Below are 25439 nucleotides of genomic sequence, written 5' to 3'. Positions count from 1 at the left end.
GCAACGGCCCGAGTAAACATTGCAGTGACCAACATAAAAAGAAAAATCACTACAAGTGCGGCTCTATCCACGACTTTCCCGAACTCTGACCTTTCCCGTGATCTCTATGGCAACGTAGAACAAGCCGGTAACGAACTTCCGGTTTACGTTAGCCTGAAGATACCGCTATCATAGAGCCTCAACAAGCACAAACAACTTGCTTGGATAATGAGGAGTAGAGCTTAGATCGGGCCCAAAAAAATCAAGCTCGACCCTACCTGAGCCCGTTGTGTCCGAGCCAGCCCGACACATTAACTGTAATTATGAGCCCGAGCCCAATTTTGACCCAATCATTTTTAATACGTGGGCCGTTATAACCAGGGGTGGCGCCAGATATTTTTTTAACGTGTGCTGAGGGGGTGCTAGATATATTACATATAAATACTTTTAATAAATTAGCAAAAATTGGCCACTTAATATTTAATATTCAATTATTTTAATGATCACAATTAAAGTATTAATTGTATTAAATTGCACAAGCACAACATTCGGCATTCAATCAAATATTATTAAAGATTTATTATTATTAATAATGTTATTTCAACACAATATCTCGTTATTTCGACATCATATGTGTGCCGAGTGTGCGTGCAATAAGCAAGATGTGCATTTGTAAATCCAGAGACACGCGTGCATTGATTTTTAATGTGTTTTCTGTAGTGTTTTCTGTCAGTGTCTGCTGCAAAGATGAAGTTGACGATCGCCATCTCCGTAGTGAACGCGCCTATAACCTAGAGAGAAATGCATCTTGGATTACATAATCAGAGAGTGTTTCGTTTAAAGACATTTAAAGCTTTCTTAAGATAGGCTATATTTCTCATGTCTGACCCCACTATGTCTCCCGATGCATCCTATCATGGTGTTCACTTTTCATAATCAACATAGATGGAAAAAATGACATTATAATATTTGAACAAATATGAAACTAAATGGTATTTAATGGCTACAACAAATATAGTAGCCTAGGCCTACATACTCTCTATCTGTACAAATTGCTGCACATTCAAGTTAATTCTCGAATTAATTTTCAAATTATTGAAAACAATAAACATACCACTTAAAAATATATACAGTTGTACTATAGCGTTACAAGAAACACTCTTTCTGCGTAGAGGGTCCGTTTATATTGGAAACAACTCCCATTCATTAAATCCTTCAGTTTTCGCGTGTTGTTTGTACACCTGACAACGTTACACGTTGAGCCACAAGGAGCCATTGCTTATCTGTCAGCATTACTACTTGTCAGTAATCAGTTTCACCCGTTTGTACCGCGACGCGAGTATCCCCTGTGTGCTATTTTTATTAAGCGTTAGGCTAAACCGGAACTGAGATACCGGCAACAGGAAGTATCGAGTGTCATGGCGACGCCCATTAAGACTCGCAGGAAAGTTGTGGATACTGAAGAGTTGATATGTCCTCACTGTTGAAAGGTATGTTTACAATTGACCGGCATCATGCAGCTGTTAAACTTTATGGTGGAAAGAGGGTTAACCGAACTGTTGGATTTGTAGTTCTAAATCATGGAGTGTGAAGGAATTTGACTTGGTCATTTCATCTGCCAGTCTCTGTCTGAAGTGAACTAGTATACAGCCGGACATACGCAAACAGGTGAGGATTTTCTAGTATGGATATGCATTTATACCATTATTTATAAATGGTTTATAAATAAATAAGAATGTCTATTTTTGTGTGAGATATTGTGCGAGAATTTTTATTTTCATATTTAATTAAAAGGTTTTTGCAGCATCGTAGGCGTTTGAAACTGTATCAACTTCGCACTCTTAAAATAGAAATGCAGATTCGTTTTATTATACTGTTTAGTAAATACAATTTTAGTAATGTTCAGTAAAGAATTAGTGTTTTACAGTTTTACATTTGTTGAATGAAAAATACTGTTTTTAAGGAGATCATGACACAGAATGAAAAGCAGAGTCTAACTGGAGATGAAGAAATTATAAAAGAGCTGGTGAGTTGTATTTTTTTTTAAGTGTGATGCTTAATTTACTTGCATTTAGTAGGTTGTCTAAAGTTTGATTAATCAATATTAGCTTCAATTGTAGGAACTTTATGTACAATTTGCTCTCAAGGTTTTGTTTTCTAATCTAAGCCACATGTGCTGGTCTGCGCTGAGGTTTTATCCGGGTTTGTTCTCTGTTTATTTCCTCAGTGTGTGTCTAATGGACTCTGCCATGAGAGGGTCTGTCAGGAGGGGAGTGGTGAAACGGGTCTGGAGATGTTTTTCTCTGGGTTCCAGCGCATGGTGGGACTCTCTCTCTTCCCCAGACTGTCCAGACTCACTATTGTCGGCCAAAGCATCAGCTCAATCCAGGACCTGGAGTTTTGTCCACTCCTCAGAGAATTATGGGTAGTGGAGTGCAAACTCACTGTAAGTTACTGAAAATATTTGAAATATTGTAATGATATTTCTGGAAATATTTTATGGTGTGTCATTTGGAATTCAGTGTGATCACAAAATGTTTTTTGGCTTTTTATGCAATTTTGTCAACGTGGTTAATTTCATATGCTTTATTTGCTTGATTTACTCTAATTAAGATGAAAATGAGCAAATAAATTTAGTTTAATTTGACTTATCTGTTATTGTTTGTGTGTTGTAGGAAATCTCAGGCCTACATAACTGTGTGCATCTGCTGAAGTTATTTCTGTATGACAACAACATCAAGCAGATCACAAATCTAGAGATGTTGGTTGACCTTCATGTTCTGTGGCTTAATAAAAACCAGATCTCTGACATACAGGTAGCCTTTGTTTATGTGTGGAGATACTGTAAATAGAATTTCAAAGTATAATATTTGTGTTTTACACCTTGATTTAAAGGGACTGAATTCACTTGTAAACCTTGAGGAGTTGAATCTTGCTGATAATGCTATTGAGACTCTTGGTAGGTTCATTGTAAAACACCACATTTTGCCAATTGTAGCATTTAATTTTAGTACTATAATAGTAGAATACACTTAGACATTCAAAATCTGTTGCTGAATACTCTAATATTTAACATTTTTATCTCTGAGGTCATAGCCTGGATCCTAACATCAATCTCCAAAATCTTAACCTCTCAGGGAACAAAATCAGTTCCTTCAAGGTATGAGAAATATAACATTATTCAACCTGCCATTTTAATGAACTGTATCATAATCAATTGTATTTGCTAACCTTTGCTACTCATGCAACCCTACTATTATTGCTCATACTTACATTTTTAATATCCTTAACCCTAAAGGTGCGGTCGCATGTTCTGTTGCTTGGCGAAGTTTTGCAGGCAAAATTCATTCATTTCAATAGGAATAAGATTGGAAGTTTCCAGATTTCGCTCATGTTCAGATTCCCCACGAAGATTCCCCATGCTAACCAACAGAAAGCTGCTTGGTATGAAAATGACTTCATGAATCGCTTGATGGATATGCAAGTGATACATCCTCTCATAGGATAATGAACATGCAGTCTCATCAATAATAATGAGACATCGATGTACTATGGTACAAGAAAACATCACATCCTGTGACGAATTTAAACCCAGAAGATGAAAATAGATGGAAAAAAAGCTTACAATTAACTAGTTTTCTCCTACAATTAAAATGAATGGATAGCCACATTGTCTTCTTTGATGTTAAACACACGTAACTCTATTAAAATCTCAGAAAATGTAGTTTAGTGTTTCACGGTGAATCATAAACTTTGGTTTTGCTGCAAATATTAATGATACCTGTAATCATGTGGCTTGCTAAGGAGAAGTGTATCTATTATCTTTCCAAGAAATCCAACTTATGACTTTTCCATGGTTTACAAAATCCTACACCAACAGCACACATTCTGGCAGCGAGTTTTCCATGGGCAAGTACCACTCACACTTTGTGTAATAAGTTTTATCTTATCAGGTTTTTGAATGCTCTTTGTGTAGAGCCCATTTTGTGTTTTTTGTTTGTTTGTGTCGGAGATTACAGAGTAATAATTTCCTCCTGGCCTTCGCACCGTTATTACTGCAGGCCATTATTGCATCCTCCCTCTCCTGCTCACTATAGATCTGATTACTGTTATTTCTGTGCATACTCCTTACTTTCTCATCTACCCTTGAAAGGCCTGATCATTCCAGGAATGACAAGATTCAAGCTTTTGCTTTTCAGTTCACATCATTATTGTAATGTGACATCTCTGCCCAAGCAGTTTTTATCTGTCTCTCCTTTACGAGAGGAAAAAGAGGCACTTTTTCAATAACATATAAATCATTTGGTTTTCAAATGGTGTGGAGTCTGAACGGGGTGTGCATCTCTAAATGGGAGCCTTTGTTTTTTTTTTGTGCGTGTCGTGATTGAAAGCTTCTCTGTATGTCTGACGGTTCTTCACAGCTCTTTCTGTCTAACACACACAGAATCATGACACAAGCCGAAAAGTGTTTGTATGGTGCTTTTTGTGCCGTTCATCTGTGGGTTCATTGTTCAGGTGAACTGTCTTCAGGCTCATTTGAGGCTTTTTTCTCTAATGGGAAACTAATGCACTTCCATTTAATGTCCAACATTAAGCAAAATGTTTAATTTGTGTAGGCGAAAGTTGTTTCCTAATTTTTCAGAAATATTAATACCAAAATAACAATAACAAACAGCATTTATACATTCATGCAAAATATGATGCTACAGTGTTTTGGGTGGTTGCCAGTTACAAAGATATTCTGAAGGATATTTAGGACATTGCTATACGGATTGCTAAGGTGTTCGGATGGTTGCTAGATGGTTTCTTACTTCCCAAATCAAAAATGCCAAGACTCTATAAAGGCGTTCTGGTCCCTAAATACAGCTCAGGTCTCTCCTTCCAGGATCAGCAAAGATGTTGATACATGTTGTACACGTTCACCATAAGGTTTTAGGGTTTTTTCAGCTTATTTATCATCCACCAGGTAAAAATCACAAGTTGGATCACACTTAAAGATATCATTTACGCCCATAGTGTAAATAAATATACCTTAAGTATGAGTAATAATAGTGATGCTTAACAATTAAACATAAGGAAAAAAATATATGGTTTACTCACTTATTGTAGAATGTCAGTTGTTAATTTACAAAAATATTTTTTATTAATAGTCCTGATCCCTGAAAGAAACACATATAGTATGTGAAATTTGTACAATTATTGTTTTCCTTATAGGAACTGACCCATCTGTCTCGGCTGCAACGACTGAGACACCTGAGTCTGAAGGACCCTCAGTCTATTCCAAACCCGCTGTGTCTGCTCTATAATTACTACATACATGTCATATATCACATGCCACACCTGCAGTGCCTGGACACATATGACATATCCAGTAAACATCTCAAAGACTTTGCAGAGGTAAGAGAATGTGTATTTTATGCATCTGAAAATGTATCTTTTTTTTGTTTCGGGTTGACCAAAGAGATGAGAATTATGGGAACGTGTGATTGTGCATCAGTCTACAGTCATGAAGAAAATTATGTATTACACCATGCGGGTACGTTATGCACAAAGACAGTTTGATGATCTCAAAGCCAAGCTCAGGCAGCAGAGAAGAGACCAGATACAACTACCAGAGGAGAGAATACGAGTGCTAGCACGCATGCTTAGAAATGTGAGTATATACAGTATGCAGACAGGGGCTGAACACTATTTTTTTTTTCTTTTTTTTCTAAATTAAGACATCCTCAAATCCAAATTCAACTTCTGGGCACAAATTTGTCCCCAAACTATAGCTGAGTATTTGCGCTAAATGACACTTACCCTCTTTGAGCAGCTAGAGTGTGAGCTGTGCCTTGTTCAGTGTGCTGGGAAGAGGTCAGAAGAACCTGAAGACTTGACCTCTGACCTTCATCATGACCATAGTCATGAGCAGAGACTGCAGCACAAGCTGGATGCTCTTAAAGACCGACTGAAATTCTGGGAAGGGCGTTTGGAGGAGTGAGTGTGCATCTTTCTATAAGTATGATTACTGTGTGCATGATTATTTTTAGGTTTTGCATTGTCTGTGTTTTGTTTTGTTTTCTCAGGATAGTGTCATGTCACCAGCGTGATGTAGCTGTGGCCTCAGATAGAAAGGAGATGATGATGCACTTCCTGCTGTTGGAGCTGGAAACCGTGGGGAACATTCGCTTCGAGGAAGGGAACAGCAGCGAACCTTGGTACCTCATATATATATATATATATATATATATATATATATATATATATATATATATATATATATATAAGATCTGTTGTATAAATACACAACATGCAGGATTACTGATCTGTACTGTTTTCTGCTTCCTCTCTCAGGTTCACATCCTGTTACGATCTTTTGCTATCTCGTTTCTGTGTGTGGGATTATAAACCTCAGCACATCACTGGCATTAAGATCAATCAAATTATCCGTATTCATAACCGTGCCCTGCGGCAACGCTTCCAGGACAAAGTGCAGTCTCTGCTTTGCAGACAAGACTCTTCACCCTTCTCACAGTGAGTCAGTCAGATGCTAGTCTTACAGATCCTGACTTTTTACAATTTAAAATCTCCTCCACTTTGTATCTTTTTTGGCCAAAAACACCCACTTAGATTGGAAGAGGCAGTCTGACAAAACTCCCAGACTCCCAGAGGTTTCATATCACACAGCTAATTCAGATTAGAACTTTGTCTTATGCCATTTTTTATCAATAATAAATGTGTACAGCTGTCACAAAATCCATCAAGAACATGTGCAGGTCACATATAGATATTTGGCCCAAATATTTTTAGGGCCTTTTGAGATTTTTTTGCTTTGTCACATTGTTTTTATCAAAATCACATTGTTGTTATCACAATTAAGCACAGCCCATTTTCATGTAATAATTTGTCCCTAATTTTCAGAATTAATATAAAAAATTTAAATTTATATAGAGTTTAAATATATATAAAGTATATATATATATATATATATATACACGTGTATGATTTATGATTTTTTTATTGTCCTAAAATGTTGTCTTACTTTTACATTCATGAATAAAAAAAAACGAATTATCCATATTCATATCGAATTTTAATTTCATGAGATATGATTCACAATGTCTGTGGAAGAGATTATCTGTATTTATCATTTGTACATATCATTATTATATGTACATATCATTATTTATCATTATCTGAGTTATCATTTGTGTATGTGTGTGTGACAGCAACTATAAATGCAGCATGGAGTATCTGTTCTACGTTCCCGATCCAGAACATTCCTGTGAAAGTGACGAGATTCTACAAATCCCAGAAAATGGTTTTAAAACTGCTGATGCATATAAGGTACAAAACCCATAAAGCTCAGTGTGGAGTGGTTATGAGTTTCTGATGTTTGTATTGTTTTTAAATGTGCCCACCCATCACCTTGAACATGGATGTGTGTGTCTTGCCTTCAGGCATTAGGCAGAGAGAGAGCCGTCCCCCTCTCTAACAGTGTGAGTGTGTCTGATCGACTGAGAATGACATTCATGCAGAGGAAGAGCTGTTCAACATCGGAAAGAAGCCCTGCAGACCCTCTTCCCTACAGACATGGTCTGGATTCACTAATTTCTGCACTACTGGTGGCACCAAACAATAATACAAAAATAATGACTCCAGTCAGGCCAACCAAAAAAAAAAAAAAAATTATACAATACAATTAATTTATAATTCCATAATAAATTATATACACTTTAAAAAGTTTGGGGTTGGTAAGATTTATTTAATATTTTCTTGTTTTTTTGACAAGTTTTTTTCTTTTCTTTTTTTAAAATGTTTTTTTTTTTTAAGTCTCTTCTGCCTCAAATATTATTACAATTTAAAATAACTGTTTTCTATTTTAATATATTTTAAAATGTAATGGATTCCTGTGTTGGCAAAGCTGAATTTCCAGCATCATTACTCCAGTCTTTAGAAATCATTCTAATATGCTGGTAATAAACATTTCTTATTATTATCAATGTTGAAAACAGTTGTTCAGCTTAATATTTTTGTGGAAACCATGATACTTGGTTCTTTTTTTCTTTGAGGAATATAAACCTCAAAAAGAACAGCATTTGATGAAACTGATATCTTTTGTAACACTATAAACTGATCAGTTTAACGTGTTCTTGCAGAAAAAATGATTAATTTCTCTAAAAAGAAATCTTACTGACCTCAAACTTTTCAACGGTCGGTAGTGTACATACATGATGAATAACTCAATTATATCACTGATATTTAAATGTGTTTGCTTTTGTGCATATTTATATGTTTGTAGGTCAGTTGATCATTTCTAAAGTGTTCCTGGGCCGCAGTGCTGCAGTGAAGGAGGGTCTCCCAATAGATTGCAATCATTACCCCAAAGCAAACTCTGTCTATCTCAGTATCAGCTCTAAACAGCAAAAGCAAACTGCACAAACAGGTGAGCTGGAGTGTGCGTACCCGTCAGAGAAAAGTGTCTTCAGGGCAGCGGTGATCAAAGCAGCAATGTGTGTGTTTTTGTTCATCAGACATGCTGTGTCCCTCCAGCCTGCCAGACAGCTGCGACTGTAGACAGCAGCAGAGACTGTGGTACATTTTTGACCATGAATTGGTAATGCCAGAGTACCTTGTGGACTTTGAATACGTATCACAGGTATATGTGTTATAGTGACACGACATCCACCATTATGTCCTTCAGAATGCATTATTCAGTAATCAAACCATCTTTATATTATGGCATCTTTCTCTAGGACACAACCCAGCCCTCTCTAGACTCCCAATTCAGTTCTGATACATCCTCCGCTGATGCTCCATCTGTGTCCCGTCCTGAGCTGGACCGGGATGAGGAGGCGTTAAATATGGAACCCATCCTGAAGCCAAATCCTAAAATGCTCAGCCTAGAAGAGAAATCTATACTGAGAGTGGCCAGAGCAAACATCCTCAGTCAGATCACAGTGAGATTTACAATACCTAACACACATAAACTCATGTGTTTGTAGGTCAGTTAGTGAAGTCTATCATAAGACTTCATTCAATGACCAGTGGTGGATCCTGACAGTTTAGTCATTTTTTTTACTTATTTCCTGTCATACAGGTGCTGAATCTTCATGGCAACAGTCTGAATAAACTGCCTGAGATTTCCCGACTCCCGGCTCTGAAGCACCTGACCCTTAGCTTCAACGACTTCACTCATCTGAACGATATTTCACACATGGTGATGAGATCATCCTATTAATTCATAAGCTTTTTCTAAACATGACATTATCACTAAACCAAGCAGAATGATCAACTGAAATTGATGGCAAATCTTCCGCCCTCATGCGAAATTCCTTATAGCTTGGATTTCTATTGAAATGACTGAATTTCTCCTGCAAAAAATTGCCAAACAATGGTAAATGTGACCATACCTTAAGGCTTAAGCCATAGTTTTTAATCACCTATCATAAAATAAAATAAAAACTCTTTTCATGTTATAATCGATTAAATCAATAATATTAAGTCCTGTGCTATTTTTTTCTCATAGAATATGAAGCAAAGAGAGTTTTGACTTTCATTGTCCCTCTGCCTTTCTCTCAATCCTTTAGCCAAATCTGGAGTTTCTGGATGTTAGTTTTAACCATATTTCCTCTCTGGAGGGACTGCGTGGACTTGGTCGGCTCATAGAACTGGATCTTCGCTGGAATCTGTTGACCCGAGTCAGAGATGACATGAACGTTTTGCGTAACCACGCCCCGGCCCTGCTTCGACTGGACACGCGGCACAATCCTTGGCACAGGGTATAAGTCACTTTACATGAGTGATCTTCATATTAGGCAGTAAAAAATGTGAAGCATCAAGATCAAATGAAGATTGACAATGGCTATACATACACTACCGTAATACTTTTGATTCAGCTCGGATGTATTAAACTGATCAAAAGTGACAGTAAAGACATTCATAATGTTACAAAGATTTCTATTTCAGATGTTGTTAACTGCTGTTAGTTTGAGCTTTCTATTCATCAAAGAATCCTGAAAAAAATCATCACAGTTTCCACAAAAATTATAATAAAAAATGTTTCTTGAGCATCAAATCAGCATATTAGATTTCTGAAGGATCATGTGACACAGAAGACTGAAGTAATGGCTCACAGGAATAAACTACATTTAAAAATATGTTAAAATAGAGTAGTTATTTTACATTTTAACCATATTTCACAATATTATTGTTCATCCTGCAGCCTTGGTGAGCATAACAGACATCTCTCAAAAACATAAATAAAATACTGCAAACATCTGAATGGGATACACACCCACAAGTTGGTCCTGCTGACGTGGTATGAATATTTAACTTATGTTTTACATTTAAATGTGAATATAAATACGTTCCACTTGTGTGTTGCAGAATGAGTGTCTGCGTATGGTGGTTCTCGGCCGGCTAAAGACTCTCACTCATTTGGATGATGTTTTAGTGATGGAGGAAGAAGCGGCTACTGCTGTACAAGTGGTTGCCCGATCTAGAATCAACCAAGTATGTATATACTGGACATTATACTTAATGTTAAAATCTGTGTCCACATTTGTTCTGGAACGTGTGTGTGTGTGTGTGTGTTTGTGTGAGCAGGCATCTCTGATGACCCACTCTCGGACTGACAGTGAACGTCCCCGCAGTCTGAGTTTGCTCTCTACAGCACACCTGCTCACACAGATCAACCCGTCTCCATGGAAACTCTCGCAAGAGCTTGAGTCAGGCTGGACCTCCAAAGTATGACATATAAACTCAGATTCTCTCATCCTCTCTCTCACATACACACTTTTAAAAGGGTTAATTCAACCAAAACTGAAACTTCTGTCACGTTTACCCACCCACATATCATTCCAAACCTGTACGACTTTGTTCAATGCACTACTTTTGTGTTTTTTCTTCTTCCTTTTTTTCATTTTTGGTGCTAAAAAGCCCCACTTCCCATTTATTTCCATTATGTGGGAATTAGCACTCTAGATATCTTCCTTTTTGTTCAGCAGAGAAAGAAAGTCATATGGGTTCAAGATGACATGAGGGTGAGTAAATGATGACAGAATTTTTGGGCGAACCATCACTTTAACTTTTTGCCCTTTGGCATCAGATCACAGCGCTGAATCTTGATGGTCAGCGGTTGACCCGGATCAGTAATTTAGACAGACTGGTGAATCTACGCTGGGCTTCTTTTGACAATAACGAATTAACCCGAATTGAGGGATTGGAACACTGCCTACTACTGGAGGAACTTTCCCTTAACAACAACAGTATCAGTAGACTTGAAGGTACTGCTCTCTCTCTCTCTCTGTCTTTTACTGTATAATTTTTGTATATAATACCAGGGACAAAGCTGTGTAATATAACCTTAATTACTTAACCATACTCTTTTTTTTTCTGTGTTCATAGCTGCTCTTGTGTGTTTGCAGGTTTGTCTGCAATGCATCGTCTGACACGTCTGAGTATTAACTGCAACCACCTACAGTGTTTAGACGGGGATGCGTTAGACCGACTACCCAACCTTCACTTCCTGTCTGTTGAGAACAACATCATCTCTTCTCTAAATGGCCTCCAAAGGTCACGATCCTTATTCGAGCTGTATGTCGGCAACAATGACATCAGCACCACCCGAGACATATACCACTTAAAGGTCAGGAGTTTTGAATATCATTTTGTGTCATTATCATTAATGAATTTTTCAAAGCATTTATTTAAAACACCTGGGGCCTCATTTATAAAGCTTGCGTACGCACAAAATGGGGCTGAAAACATGCGTACGCCAGTTCCTGCGCAAAAGGTGGGATTTATAAAGAAAAACTTGACGTGAAAATATGCGCACCTAAACGCAAACTCTGACCCATGCGTACGCACATTTTGGAGACGGAGCAGTTTGGCGACACCGATGGTGAGTTGGAGTTAAATGTCTTTTTGGTCACTTTTAGAATTTAGAATTAAAATTAAACATAATACAGAAAGATAATACAAATATAATTTCACTCACCAAGCCTGTCACTTGAAGCAAATATCCATTCCTTCTTAAATGTCCGCGCCAGCGAGCGCGTTGGGCCGTTTAGTGAAACTGACGCAGTTTAAATAAATAAAATAATGATTTAAACTATGTTTTACTTCTGATATAAACATTTAGATTAAATATGCTATTCAAATTATGGAGTTAAACACTTAAACATGAAATCATACTGAAAAGTTACAACATTTTTTTTATATTCAATCAATAGAAATATTTGTTGTGGATGCGATTGTTTTTGAACACTTTTCCTGTGGCGTGCTTTAATGTTTTAACCACGGAGAGAATTGCTTATCATGATAATACCAGATTGTCTGAGAAAATAGTTTCGTGCAAATAATGCCCAAGGCCTATCTGTTTTCATTAAAAATATAAATCAATTAAAAATACAATTCGGCAAGTGGAAAAGACTTTCTCTGAAATGTATTTTACACTATTGATTTATGTAGGCTATTCAAAAACAAGTCAAGGATAGACAACTACTTGATTTGTATTAATGTAATGTTTCTTGTACCGTTTATATCATTTGCATATGATTATTCATCCACGTGATAACGTTTAAGTTATCACGTGGATGAATAATCATATGCAAATGATATGTAGATGAGGATATGCATAGTAAAACTAGGCGTTGTAACCTCCATATATGGTTATTTCGGGTGGAGACGCATGTACGCACAATTTTCCGCTGACTGGGATTTATAAAGTGAATTCTGCGCAGGTTCTGGCGTACGCACGGTTTTATAAGTCTGAATATTTTTTTGCGTACGCCATTTTTGGCTTTTGTGCGTACGTACACTTTTAGTAAGGTTCCTACGCACAGTTTTATAAATGAGGCCCCTGGTGATGAGAATCTATCAACAGTGTAATGTGCTGTAGGTGGGGGAATGTTGAAGGGAATAGAGTGAAAGTGTGGTGGTGATGCAATGTCTGTTTCTTTCAGGCACTGTCTAGTTTAATTATTCTGGATCTGTATGGGAATCCCCTAGTGAGCAAACTGGAGAACTACCGGATATACATGGTTTTCCATCTGCCATCACTCAAAGCCCTGGATGGAGTAGCCGTGGTAAATATATGTGAAGCTTCTGTATGTATAGAGTTTGTTTTCATAAGTATGTACACTTTAAAATACTTTAAGGGAACAGTTCACCCCAAAAAAAGAACACTCTGTCATCATTTACTGTCAACCATCTCATCTTAGTCCAAACTCATGTGATTTTCTTAATGAAACATTTTGCAGAATGTCTGAGCTGCTCTTTTCCATACAATGAAAGTTCAAAGTTAAAGTTAAAAGACTGATATGAGGAATGATATTTATTTGATAAAAATAAAACAGTAACATTGTGTAATATTACTACAATTGGTAACACTTTATTTTACAGTGTCCTTGTTACATATGTTACATTTACTTACAATAGTATTAACAGTTAATTATGCATAATTACATGCAACTAACGCTCAAACAAACCCTAATCCTACCCTAACCCTATAGTAAGTACATGCACTTAATTAATATTACTCAGTACTTAAATATATAATTACACTGTAACAATGACACCGTAAAATAATGTGTAACCCTACAATTAATACGTTTATAGTGTAGTTTATTCCTGTGATGGCAAAGCTGAATTTTGAATATTGACCCCAAACTTTTAAGCAGTAGTGTAAGTTTTTCAAATGCAAACGTGTCCGTCTGTGTAGGAAACGTGTGAATCAGAAACTGCTAAAGACGTATTTGAAGGGAGACTCAATGCTGATATGGTGGCCGAGAAGCTGGGCCATACTAACTACAGGGAACTGTCAGAGCTCAACCTGCAGTCCAGCTCAGTCAGGTTCACTTCAACTCTCACTATAATGCTTCAGTCAGAATTACGCCAACATAACAAAACTTAAATGGATTTTTTGGCTTCACTCTTTTCTGTTTTTCTGTGTGTTATAGGATGGTGGATCTCATTCCCGCTGATTTGTTCATTAATTTACGCAGTATTAATCTAGACGGCAATAACCTCACCTCATTCAGTGGTCTGATCTTCCTGCCCAACATTAAGGTATGTACTGTATGTATGTATTTAGGACAGAGATTAATTATTACTACACTTATGTCTGTCTTCGTCTAGGATAGTATAATAACATTATATACTAACAGACACTGTGCATCTATGTACATGCATGTTGATATGTTTGTGTATGTGGTCTCTGCAGGTGTTGTCTCTGAACTATAACCACATTGAGTCAATTCTGCCACGTCAAAAGGTTCAGAGTTACATGAGCAACAAGCAGATTCTCCATTATAAAGTCAGTTCCAGTGGATATGGGCAGCAGAACAGCAGGCCCAGCAGGTACACATAAACAACATCACTCCATCGTAAAAATATTAGGGTTATATACTGTAGTTTCTTGTCTAACCACTAGAGAGCGTCACAATTACATTTAATAAAAGATTCTCAGACAGCAGTGAAACGTGTAGCTAAATTCATCCAGTCTCATTCATGCTGTCTTTCTGTGAGAGAAACAATCTATAACAGCACGCGAGTACCCAATGAAGTTACTTTCAAGGCGTCTTGCGCTTGAATGGCTTAACTCACTTGAATGTTCAAACTGATAAGTCTTAAAAACATGTGAAAATGATCAACTTTCTTGAAGCAATACTGGCCCAATCTATTCATTTGACACAAAAATCTGAAGGGACACGGTAATGGGCCTCTGACTACATAACATATTGATGCAGTGTGTAGGTGCTGTACTTTTCTCGACAACACACACTTCTACACTGCGTTTTCTCACTTCCTTTTGAAATGTCTCACTCCTTTCTTCCTTCTCTGTGTTTGTAGGGAGGGATTAACTGGTGATAATCTGGAGCCTCTGATGTCCAGTTTAGAGGTTTTGCATTTAGGTCATAATGGCATATCCAACCTGATCAATCTTCAGATCAGCCGACTGACTAACCTCAGAGCACTGTTCCTACAAGGTATCTGTCTATCTCTCTGTCTGTATAAACTGACAGAGTAAAGACTGTAAAGTTAAAATAGAAAAGTTAAATTGTGATAATATTTCACAATATACCGTTTTACTGTGTTTCTTATCAACTAAATACAGCCTTGGTAAGCATAGGAGACTTAATATTACCGACCCCAAACTTCGGAATGGTAGGGTATGCGTATTCTTTATATCTATGTATGTATCTTCTCTCTTTCTCTAAGGGAATGATATCAGTCAGGTGGATGGCTTGGAGGGTTTGCGAAGACTACGTGAGTTGGTTCTGGATCGAAATCGAATTAAATCTTTGAGTGAGAACTCATTCAGTGAACAGGGAGTTCTGCTGGATTTGCACCTGGCAGAGAATCGCATTCGTGAACTGAACCACCTGCACCCTCTCAAAGGGCTCCGGAGGCTGTTCTTAGACATGAACAAAATACAGGTACACAATAAACATCTTCTCAAAATACACAATAAACACGTATATAATACAGATACATAATAAACATCTACACAAAGTTACAGCTGTGTGACTGTAATGCTCCACAAATGACAAAAACTGTGACTTCTTGTGTGAAACAGACCATATTTTTGTTATATGCTGGAAAAAGCTGGAAACTATCCCTTTTGTTTATAATTTCACCATTTGTAAAAACCGTGCTAACCACGAAAAGCCATGGCATATATCTTGATAAAATAAATAGAAGTGGTTTAGTTGACATTCATTAGTTAGACAGGAATGTCTGTCAGATATAGTTAATCTTATGATAGGTATAATGTATTGTATTAGCAGGATATATTTAAGTATCGTAGATCTGTGTTACACATAATTTCATTAGCAGCTTATGTAGTAGCCTATCTACCAAGAAACGTAGGAACACTGTTACTCTCAACCCCACTGAGAATGTGTGTGTAGGTTTGAGTGCTTATTATTCACCTCTCCATTCCCATCTATCTGTATGTGTGTGGCTGCAGTTTTACTGTAATTACTAAATTACAGTAATTCAGTCACTTAGTGTGTTTGTATTAGTGCTGTTAGACCCTGCGAGAGCTCTGCCTTTCGCCTGCCCCTGAATATAGAGTAATTACAGACAGCCATTATTACTGCACCAGCACAGCAGCCCAAGGGCACAATTAAGCAGTATTTACATTGATTGAAGGTCAGAGGTGTGTGTAGGTTTGTTTGTGTGTGTTCTTGAGACTCACTGATATTTCATTCACCTCCCCATTTCTTTATTTCTGACATGGCATGTTAACAAAAATCTTTAATTTGATGTTGCTTGTGTCCTGCCCATTTCCTAAATCCATTGTTCAGTCTCCTCTTTATATGATTAACATGACAAAAACTAAAACTTTAAAAATATTTTAGATAAAAAGCACTGATATATACACCATTTTAATAATTTTAATAGACAAACAGGGAAAATTAAAGATGCAGGATAAATTAAGGATAAATCTGTTAAAATATTTTTTAAAAACATGTTGTTTAATTTAGAATGAACAACTAATAAAAATATCAAGTGGTGTAACCATCAAGTAAAAAGTAATTTTTAAAAAAAGCACACACATTGAACACATGAGTGTATGTGTCTTAATCACTTCTTAAGAAATTTTTTCAAACACATTTTTCAAAGTGGGCTAATACTGTATATTTAATTTAATATCATTTTTTTACAAATATGATGGTAAATATGAATATCATGGTAGTTTCTTTCTTTATGTGATTTTGACATTTTCTAAAGTCCAACTGAAATGTGTATGTATATACACAATTTATTACATATAAAAATTGGTTTGGGTTATTATGATCTTCGAATTTTTTTTTTTTTTTTTTTTGAATTGCAATTTTTGGCATTACAGGGATTATTAGCAAATAAATAGCAAAGAACAAAGGGAAGAAGCTCAACACAAGGCAAACATACAAGTGAAACCTCTTTATTTGTTATCCTTGACTTGGAAGTCTGTTCATATACATGTCAAACTAGGAAAAGGATAAATTACACAATACATAAGATTCAACAAAGAAATCAAAAAAGTATTTAAGGCATATACATGTATACAAACAAATATACATAAGTAAAATAATTTTATTTTATTTTTTTACGACCAACCCAACTTTAACTCTACCCCTTCCAAGCTAAATTTTCCTATCACCTGTTAGCCTGTCACAGGTGTTTGCACAGAGGACAAAACTGATGAATAAAGTTTTACACACTTTAATAATAATAATCCACATGAAAATGGTCCAAACAATGGCACTAAACACAAATGTCACCAGACCTCGAACAGAGGAAAAGAAGGGACCTTAAGTACAAGCCGAATGAATGAAATAATGATAAACAACTGTGCTGATTAAATTAATTACAATGACAACAAAAGAGTGGCGGGAAACTGAACAAAGGAATACATGTGACTGAAAATAACAAACTAAAAGTCCATGAAAACAGAAACTAACTGAACATAATTGTGACCCCGCCTCTACCCCTAATTTAGAAAGGGGCCCCAGATCCTGTAGAATTTAAAGGGTTTATCTCTTAGTCTTAGTACAGTGGAAAAGGCTTCATTAGGAATAAAGCCCTTAACAACATGCAGTTATCCACTGAGCCACCGATGAGGTCAGTTATTCATTGTAACAAAATACATTTGCGGGCCGAATGTAACAATATTTGCAAGAGACGATCGCCCTTAAAACCATGAGGGAGTTCCTGAGTAAGTCCCAACAAACAGATCTCAGGCCCTAAGTATAAAAAACAGGAAAAAAATTGTATCCACTTCTAGACAAACCCCTGCCCAGAATTGCTGGACCTTAAAACATATATGGCGAAAGATGTGTAGCATAACCCTTTGTTTTGCGAGCCAACCTCCACACTTTAATCATATTATTAAGAATTATGTTGACTTTGATTAAAACAGACAACTTTGTGGATGACATGTATAGTAAATTGCGAAGAAGGATCGAACCAATACTTGCCGCTTCTTCACTGACCCTGCTAAAAGCTTAATCTAAGTCTAGGCCTTTTTGTTCCGCCAAATAAAAGTTATAACTGAACCGTGTAGTTGTCTCAGAGCTCTACCAGGAAGCAAAATGGGAATTTAATTTGTAAAGGCAATCCAAAATTAGGTGAAATCTTTATACCTAATATGTAAACCCAGAAGGAGAACACCTAAACATCAAGGAGACTTCCAAGCACAAAGAGTGAGTGTCGTTTAACAGCATAGCCTCCGATTTTGCTAAATTGATCTTATATCCAGAGAAGTCACCAAATTCAGAGATCCAATCTGTTAACTTGGTAACAGAGTTTTTGTCATAATTCAGAAGCGGAAGCAGTAATGCAAGTATTCTCTTTTATTATGGGTCAGAAGACACAGAATAAACACACGGGTGGGCTTGTGGCGCAGGGACTTGATGGTCAGCGTGGTGGTGAAGACAGGTGACGGTGCATCCAGTGAAGTGAACATCCAACACGACGAACACCACGAAAACACAGAACAGGACACGATCAGGAACTGGAACAGGAACTGGAATGGCTGACGACGACAAAACACTGAGGACACCAAAACCAACGATCTGACAGGGAAAGGAGAGTGCGATGAGTCTTTATAGCAGAAACAATTGACAGCAGCTGGTGAGGGGAATGAGATCAGGTGGAGTGCTGATCAGCTGAACGAGCAGCCACGCCCACTCACACACACACACACACACAGAACAACAAATACACGAGACACGAAGAAACCAGTGAATTCATGAACCGTGACAGTACCCCCTCTCCTAGGAACGCCTCCTGGCGTCCCCAGACTCCCTTACCTGTCGATTGTAATCATCGATAAGAGAGTGATCCAGGATGTCTCTGGCAGGAACCCAACTCCTCTCCTCCGGACCGTAACCCTCCCAGTCCACCAAGTACTGGAATCCACGTCCCCTCCGCCTTGAGTCCAGAATACGATTAACCGAATACGTAGGTTCCCCTTCTACGAGACGCGGCGGGGGAGGAACCGGGACAGGCGGATTAAACTGAGAACGAAACACGGGCTTGATTTTGGAAACATGGAAGACGGAATGAATCCTCCTGTACACTGGAGGGAGTTTGAGGCGGACTGCCACCGGGCTAATAATCTTAGTGACAGTGAATGGGCCAATAAATTTGGGAGCTAGCTTATTAGAGACGGAACGGAGAGGAATGTTCTTAGTAGAAAGCCACACTTTTTGACCAACGACGTATACGGGAGGCCTAGACCGGTGGCGATCGGCTTTAGCCTTGGTGCGCGCTCCCGCTTGGAGTAGAGTCTCACGGGCTCTAGTCCAAGTGTGACGACACCTCTGGACAAAGGCGTGAGCGGAGGGGACCGCGACTTCAGATTCCAGACTAGGAAAAATTGGTGGCTGGTAACCTAGACTACACTTAAACGGTGATAGGCCCGTAGATGATACTGGTAACGAATTGTGGGCGTACTCCACCATTGACAGTCGTTGGCTCCATGAGGAAGGATTCTTGGAGACCAAACATCGCAACGTTCTCTCCAAATCCTGGTTGGCTCTCTCAGTTTGGCCATTGCTCTGGGGATGGAACCCTGAGGACAGACTAACCGTCGCACCCAGTAATCTACAAAATTCTTGCCAAAATTTGGACACAAATTGGGGTCCTCTGTCGGAGACCACGTCTGTCGGGAGGCCATGTAGCCGAAAGACGTGGTCAACGACTGTTAACGCTGTCTCCTTGGCTGAGGGTAATTTGGGCAAGGGAATGAAATGGACCGCCTTCGAGAATCGGTCCACCACAGTCAAAACTACCGTGTTACCCTGAGAGGGTGGGAGGGCGGTGATAAAATCTAGAGCGATGTGGGACCAGGGTCTCGAAGGGATCGGCAGCGGTTGAAGGAGCCCATCTGGGGGTCGATTGGAAGTCTTACCAGTGGCACAAACTGAGCAAGCCAAAACAAAACTGTGAACGTCACGAGCCATACGTGGCCACCAAAATCGTTGCTTAACTAAAGACGTGGTACGACTGACTCCTGGATGACAAGCCACATTGGAACAATGACCCCACTGAATGACGTTGGACCGTAATTGCTCTGGCACAAATAAACGGTTCGGTGGACAACCGGGCGGAGGCGTTACCCCTTCTAAGGCCGTTCTGACCTTCGATTCGACCTCCCATGAGAGTGTGGAGACAATTAGGGTCTCCGGAAAAATGCACTCGGGATTAGACGGGCGATCGGAATGGTCAAAAATAAGTGACAAAGAATCGGGCTTGATGTTTTTGGAGCCCGGGCGGTACGAGAGAGTAAAGTCAAAACGTCCGAAAAAAAGTGCCCACCGAGCCTGCCTAGAGTTCAATCTTTTAGCGGTTCTAATGTATTCCAGATTCTTATGATCGGTCCACACGATAAAAGGTACCCCCGACCCTTCTAACCAGTGACGCCACTCTTCCAATGCTAACTTGACTGCCAACAACTCTCTGTTACCAATATCATAATTACGTTCGGCAGGGGACAAACGATGAGACAAAAACGCGCACGGATGCATTCTGTCGTCTGTAGGAGAACGTTGGGATAACACTGCACCTACCCCCACCTCTGACGCGTCGACCTCCACCATGAACTGACGTGATGGATCAGGGGTAACTAAGATGGGGGCTGAAACAAAGCGGCCTTTCAGTTTGGCAAACGCAGCCTCGGCTGCGTCTGACCACCTGAACGTAGTTCTGGGGGAGGTCAAGGCGGTCAGAGGTGAGGCTAGTTGGCTGAAATTGCGAATGAACCGCCGGTAGAAATTGGCGAACCCCAGAAACCTCTGTAGGGCCTTACGGGAATCTGGACTTGGCCAATCCACCACAGCCTTAACCTTCTCAGGATCCATACGCATCCCCTCAGACGACACAATGTACCCTAAGAAAGGAACAGACTGTGCATGAAAAGCGCATTTCTCCGCCTTGACAAAAAGACCATTCTCTAGCAACCTCTGAAGCACTCGTCTGACGTGCTGAACATGTTCCTGGAGAGACGAGGAAAAAATCAATATGTCATCCAGGTAGACATAAATGAACTGATCGACCATGTCTCTCAGCACGTCATTGACGAGTGCCTGGAAGACCGCTGGACTATTGGACAGCCCGAAAGGCATAACCAAATATTCAAAGTGCCCCCTGGGGGTGTTAAAAGCAGTCTTCCATTCATCCCCCTTCCTGATGCGGACCAAATGATAAGCGTTACGTAAGTCCAGTTTTGTGAAGACCGACGCTCCCTGCAACCTCTCGAAGGCTGAAGACATCAACGGCAAAGGATAAGTATTCTTTACCGTGATGTTATTCAACCCTCGGTAATCAATGCAAGGTCGCAGAGAACCGTCCTTCTTCCCCACAAAAAAGAACCCCGCCCCCGCAGGAGAAGAGGAAGGTCGGATGAATTTGGATGCCAGAGAATCAGAAATATATTTCTCCATGGCCTCCCTCTCGGGAATGGATAGAGAGTAAAGCTTGCCCTTAGGCGGAGACGTACCTGGCAGTAGATCTATTGCACAGTCATAGGGACGATGCGGAGGGAGAGAAGCAGCCCGAGACTTACTGAACACTTCCTTCAGGTCCAGATACTCCGTGGGCACGTTTGACAAATCCACTGCCTCCTCCTGAAAAGCAGAAACAATAACAGACGGACAAGCAGACACAAGACAGGACTCATGACAAAAACTGCTCCACTCCAACACTGATCTCTGCTGCCAGTCAATCTTGGGGTTATGCTTGATTAGCCAGGGGTGACCGAGAACAACAGGTGCAAGGGGGGAGTCCAGGATGTAAAATGAGGTAGTCTCTGTGTGATTTCCGGATACTGTAAGTGTAATGGGTCCAGTGGTGAATGCAATGGTGGGAAGGGCTTGACCATTGAGGGCGTGAACAGCAATGGAACGGGTGAGTGGTAACAGGGGAACGTGAATCTTGTGAGCGAATGTGTAGTCCATGAAGTTACCTTCTGCCCCGGAATCCAAAAGTGCAAGACAGTCGTGAGTGTTGGCTGACCATCTAAGTCTTACCGGGAGGAGAGTTGATGTTGATGAGGTCTTCTCAGCGGAGATCCCACCCGACAGTAGCCTCAGATTTACTGCCGGGCTTGCCCTTTTACCGGGCAGTTGTAAGCGAAGTGACCAGCAGTTCCACAGTACAGGCAAAGGCCCTGGGATCTCCGCCTTTCCTTCTCCTCCCGGGAAAGCCGAGCTCGCCCGACCTGCATGGGCTCGTGATTGTAGACGGGGCTGACCGCGTCCCCGCCGCTGGCTTGCGTGGTCTCAACGGTAGTAGAAGCCCGAACCGGTAACTTCATCCGCTCCACACGAGAGAGACGAGAATCCACGCGAAGCGCCAGGTCGATGAGTCCGTTGAGTGTAGCGGGTAAATCCAAGGCGTAGATTTCTCTTAGGACGCGGTCAACCAGCCCATGCAGGAACATGTCCCACTGCGCTTGGTCGTTCCATTGACACTCAGCCGCCAAGGTCCGGAACTCTATGGCATAATCTGATACGGATCTGCCTCCCTGCTTGAGATCCGCCAGGGTTTGTGCTGCTTCTCTTCCCGCGACCGCGCGGTCAAACACCATCTTCATCTCGGCGGCGAGTGTCTGGAACGAGGCACAACACGGATCTTGATTCTCCCACACCGCCGTCCCCCACAGAGCTGCCCTCCCAGTCAGCAGTGTGAGTACGAATGCCACTTTGCTTTGTTCGGTGGCAAATGTTCTGGGCTGCAGAGAAAAATGCATAGTACAGCGTGTTAGAAATGCTCTGCAAAAATTCGGCTCACCACTGTAGGGCTCAGGGACCGGTAGACGGGGTTCTGACTGGGAGACGCTTGGTGGTGGAACTGGGGGAGCGGACGGTGTGGGTGGTGGCGCAGTGGGAGCTCGTAGATGTTGCAGCTGCTGGGTGAGCTCGGACACCTGCGCCACGAGAGCTTGAATGGCCCGACCCGACTCATTAGAAGTCCTCTCCTGAGCCTCTATCCGAGAAATGGTTACCCTGATGAAGTCTTCCAGAGAGGAGGATCCACTTGCTGCTCCCATCGTTTGGTCAGATCGTTCTGTCATAATTCAGAAGCGGAAGCAGTAATGCAAGTATTCTCTTTTATTATGGGTCAGAAGACACAGAATAAACACACGGGTGGGCTGGTGGCGCAGGGACTTGATGGTCAGCGTGGTGGTGAAGACAGGTGACGGTGCATCCAGTGAAGTGAACATCCAACACGACGAACACCACGAAAACACCGAACAGGACACGATCAGGAACTGGAACAGGAACTGGAATGGCTGACGACGACAAAACACTGAGGACACCAAAACCAACGATCTGACAGGGAAAGGAGAGTGCGATGAGTCTTTATAGCAGAAACAATTGACAGCAGCTGGTGAGGGGAATGAGATCAGGTGGAGTGCTGATCAGCTGAACGAGCAGCCACGCCCACTCACACACACCCACACACACAGAACAACAAATACACGAGACACGAAGAAACCAGTGAATTCATGAACCGTGACAGTTTTGCAGTGAGTCTAGATAGATTAAGACATCATCCACATTAAGTGAGATTTTATTGATCTTCCTCCCTAAGGAGATACCTTTAATATCAGAGTCTTCTCTGATGGCAATTGCTAATGGCTCATAAGTACAAATATTAAATGTATTTCTGTGTTGGCAAAGGTGAATTTACAGCATCATTACTCAAGTCTTTAGTGTCACATGATCCTTCAGAAATCATAGTCAATTTAATTTCTGTTGTTGTAAATGTATATGTATGTCAAAAGCACCTAATGTGTCTTTTGTTTGTGTTACAGGATATTTTAGAACTAGAGAAACTGGAGGCACTCCCTTCTCTCGTAGAACTGTCTGTAGTGGGCAACCCAGTGAGTCTGAGTCACACACACACACACAATGCTCTAGATCAAGAGATTTCAAACTGAGCTCTTGGCTGAACTGCAGACTAACCATGATTACAGACAAATCCTTACACACACTCATTCTCTCTCTCTTTCTCTCACACACACACACACACACACACACACACACACACACACACACACACACACACACACACACAATATAAAACATATCATGCCTTCTCTGGTTCTGAATAAATACAGTATGTTCTGTCCTCCATACATGGCAGAACTTCCCTTTAAAGTTGGCATGAAACAGAAGTTGGGATAGTCATTTCTTCCCTATTGTGACATATATCGAAAAAGAAAAAATGCAGGATTGGGACTTGATTTTGTCCATCAAGAATTGATTGGATTGTTGGATGGTTGAGGTTTGTTGTTCCACCCTCTCACCGAAAAACACGTCATCAGAGAAGAGAATAGATGTTGCTTCAAGAGGGAGGGGAAGTTATTCTGAATAAAGATTACGAGGGAGGGCCCACAAATTAAATTAATTATAATGATGTGAAATAATTTATCATAAATACTGCAATATTCCATAAAAAAAGAATTGTCAGTTTGATTTCATGGTGACTTTAATTAGGCATACTCTGCACTACCACATACCAGATGTGTGTTTTGTTTTGCAGGTGGCACGGCGATCACTGCACAGGCCTCCAGCGGTACTGTATCTGTCTACACTGCAGGTTCTGGATGGCATTACCGTCACACTGGAGGAACGAACCAGAGCGGAGCTTTTAAATAATGAAGCACAGGTACCTCAACATTTACTATAGATCGACTGAATGGATCAAAAACAACTTATGCTGCAGATAGAGACAATTACTTTGCGCATGTTTATAGGATTCTAGTTCAGGTGCTGAAATGACGTTACCTGGTTTGGTACCGTTGGCAACCAGACCAGCTCCTTTGAGAGGTACAGGAATGCACAAACTAATACCTGATCAACAGGACGACACACACGATACGAGCAGATGTAAGTATACATACAGACGCACACCAAATGTTTAGGCTAAACACAAACACACACACACACAATGTATACATTTTTGTGTGTTTTTAGATAAGAAGCAGAGAGCAGTTGTCTCTCTCATGCGTGGAGTTCAGAGTGACATTAACTTCAGGCAGATCAGAGGATCTTCCAGCCCCTACATGACAGCACTGCAGCAGACCGGATTCAGGGTTCTCTCTACCTTCCCTAAAGCTGATCCTGAGACCAGGTCTGTACACACACACACACACATATACGGGCCATTATGTGATGTTGCAGGATAAAAGGGTATAATAATCTTCATATTCTTCACAGGTATCTGTGTCACATTGGACCCAGACCTCCTCCTCCTCCTCCTCTGTAACAACAGAGCCTTAGAGACACACTATGTGTGTCATGTTTCACCTTTGGCCTTGTGTGTTGTTGTTCATTGAGGTTCACACATATTTTTCTCGATCTTTGGATTTTAAGTAGGACTTAAATTACCAATATGTTTAATTAATTGCAATTATGTCAATATCAAAGGCATTAAATATGTTTTCTATTCGAGTCACTAATTGGTGTATTTTA

At 40.0% G+C, this 25439-nt stretch overlaps 1 protein-coding gene across 3 annotated transcripts; it reads left to right on the top strand.

The window, feature by feature from the left end:
• The first annotated feature begins 1374 nt into the window (after positions 1-1374).
• On the top strand, positions 1375-25418 carry lrrc9 (leucine rich repeat containing 9). Of its 3 annotated transcripts, none has more exons than XM_081350505.1 (34): positions 1375-1469; positions 1551-1647; positions 1943-2005; positions 2207-2425; positions 2655-2795; positions 2875-2938; positions 3069-3139; positions 5194-5376; positions 5477-5632; positions 5795-5958; positions 6048-6179; positions 6316-6495; positions 7191-7308; positions 7422-7557; positions 8264-8407; positions 8496-8620; positions 8718-8921; positions 9062-9181; positions 9552-9743; positions 10351-10476; positions 10570-10710; positions 11072-11249; positions 11391-11611; positions 12930-13052; positions 13688-13818; positions 13926-14034; positions 14189-14325; positions 14818-14954; positions 15187-15404; positions 23777-23845; positions 24508-24633; positions 24722-24854; positions 24942-25098; positions 25185-25418. In XM_081350505.1, exons 3-34 carry the CDS (start codon positions 1949-1951, stop codon positions 25231-25233), a joined length of 4461 nt encoding a protein of 1486 aa, XP_081206631.1. In that variant the 5' UTR covers positions 1375-1469; positions 1551-1647; positions 1943-1948; the 3' UTR covers positions 25234-25418. The 3 variants fall into 3 exon arrangements, with proteins under 3 accessions (XP_081206631.1, XP_081206633.1, XP_081206632.1); XM_081350507.1 differs by having other exon boundaries at positions 1391-1469; positions 7206-7308; XM_081350506.1 differs by having other exon boundaries at positions 1415-1647.
• Positions 25419-25439: the final 21 nt, after the last annotated feature.

The sequence above is a fragment of the Scardinius erythrophthalmus genome, assembly GCF_964197995.2.
Source record: "Scardinius erythrophthalmus genome assembly, chromosome: 21".
In the NCBI taxonomy this organism is placed as follows: Eukaryota; Metazoa; Chordata; class Actinopteri; order Cypriniformes; family Leuciscidae; genus Scardinius; species Scardinius erythrophthalmus.
Note: the sequence above shows the minus strand (reverse complement) of the source record. Positions and strands in the feature narration are given on the sequence as shown.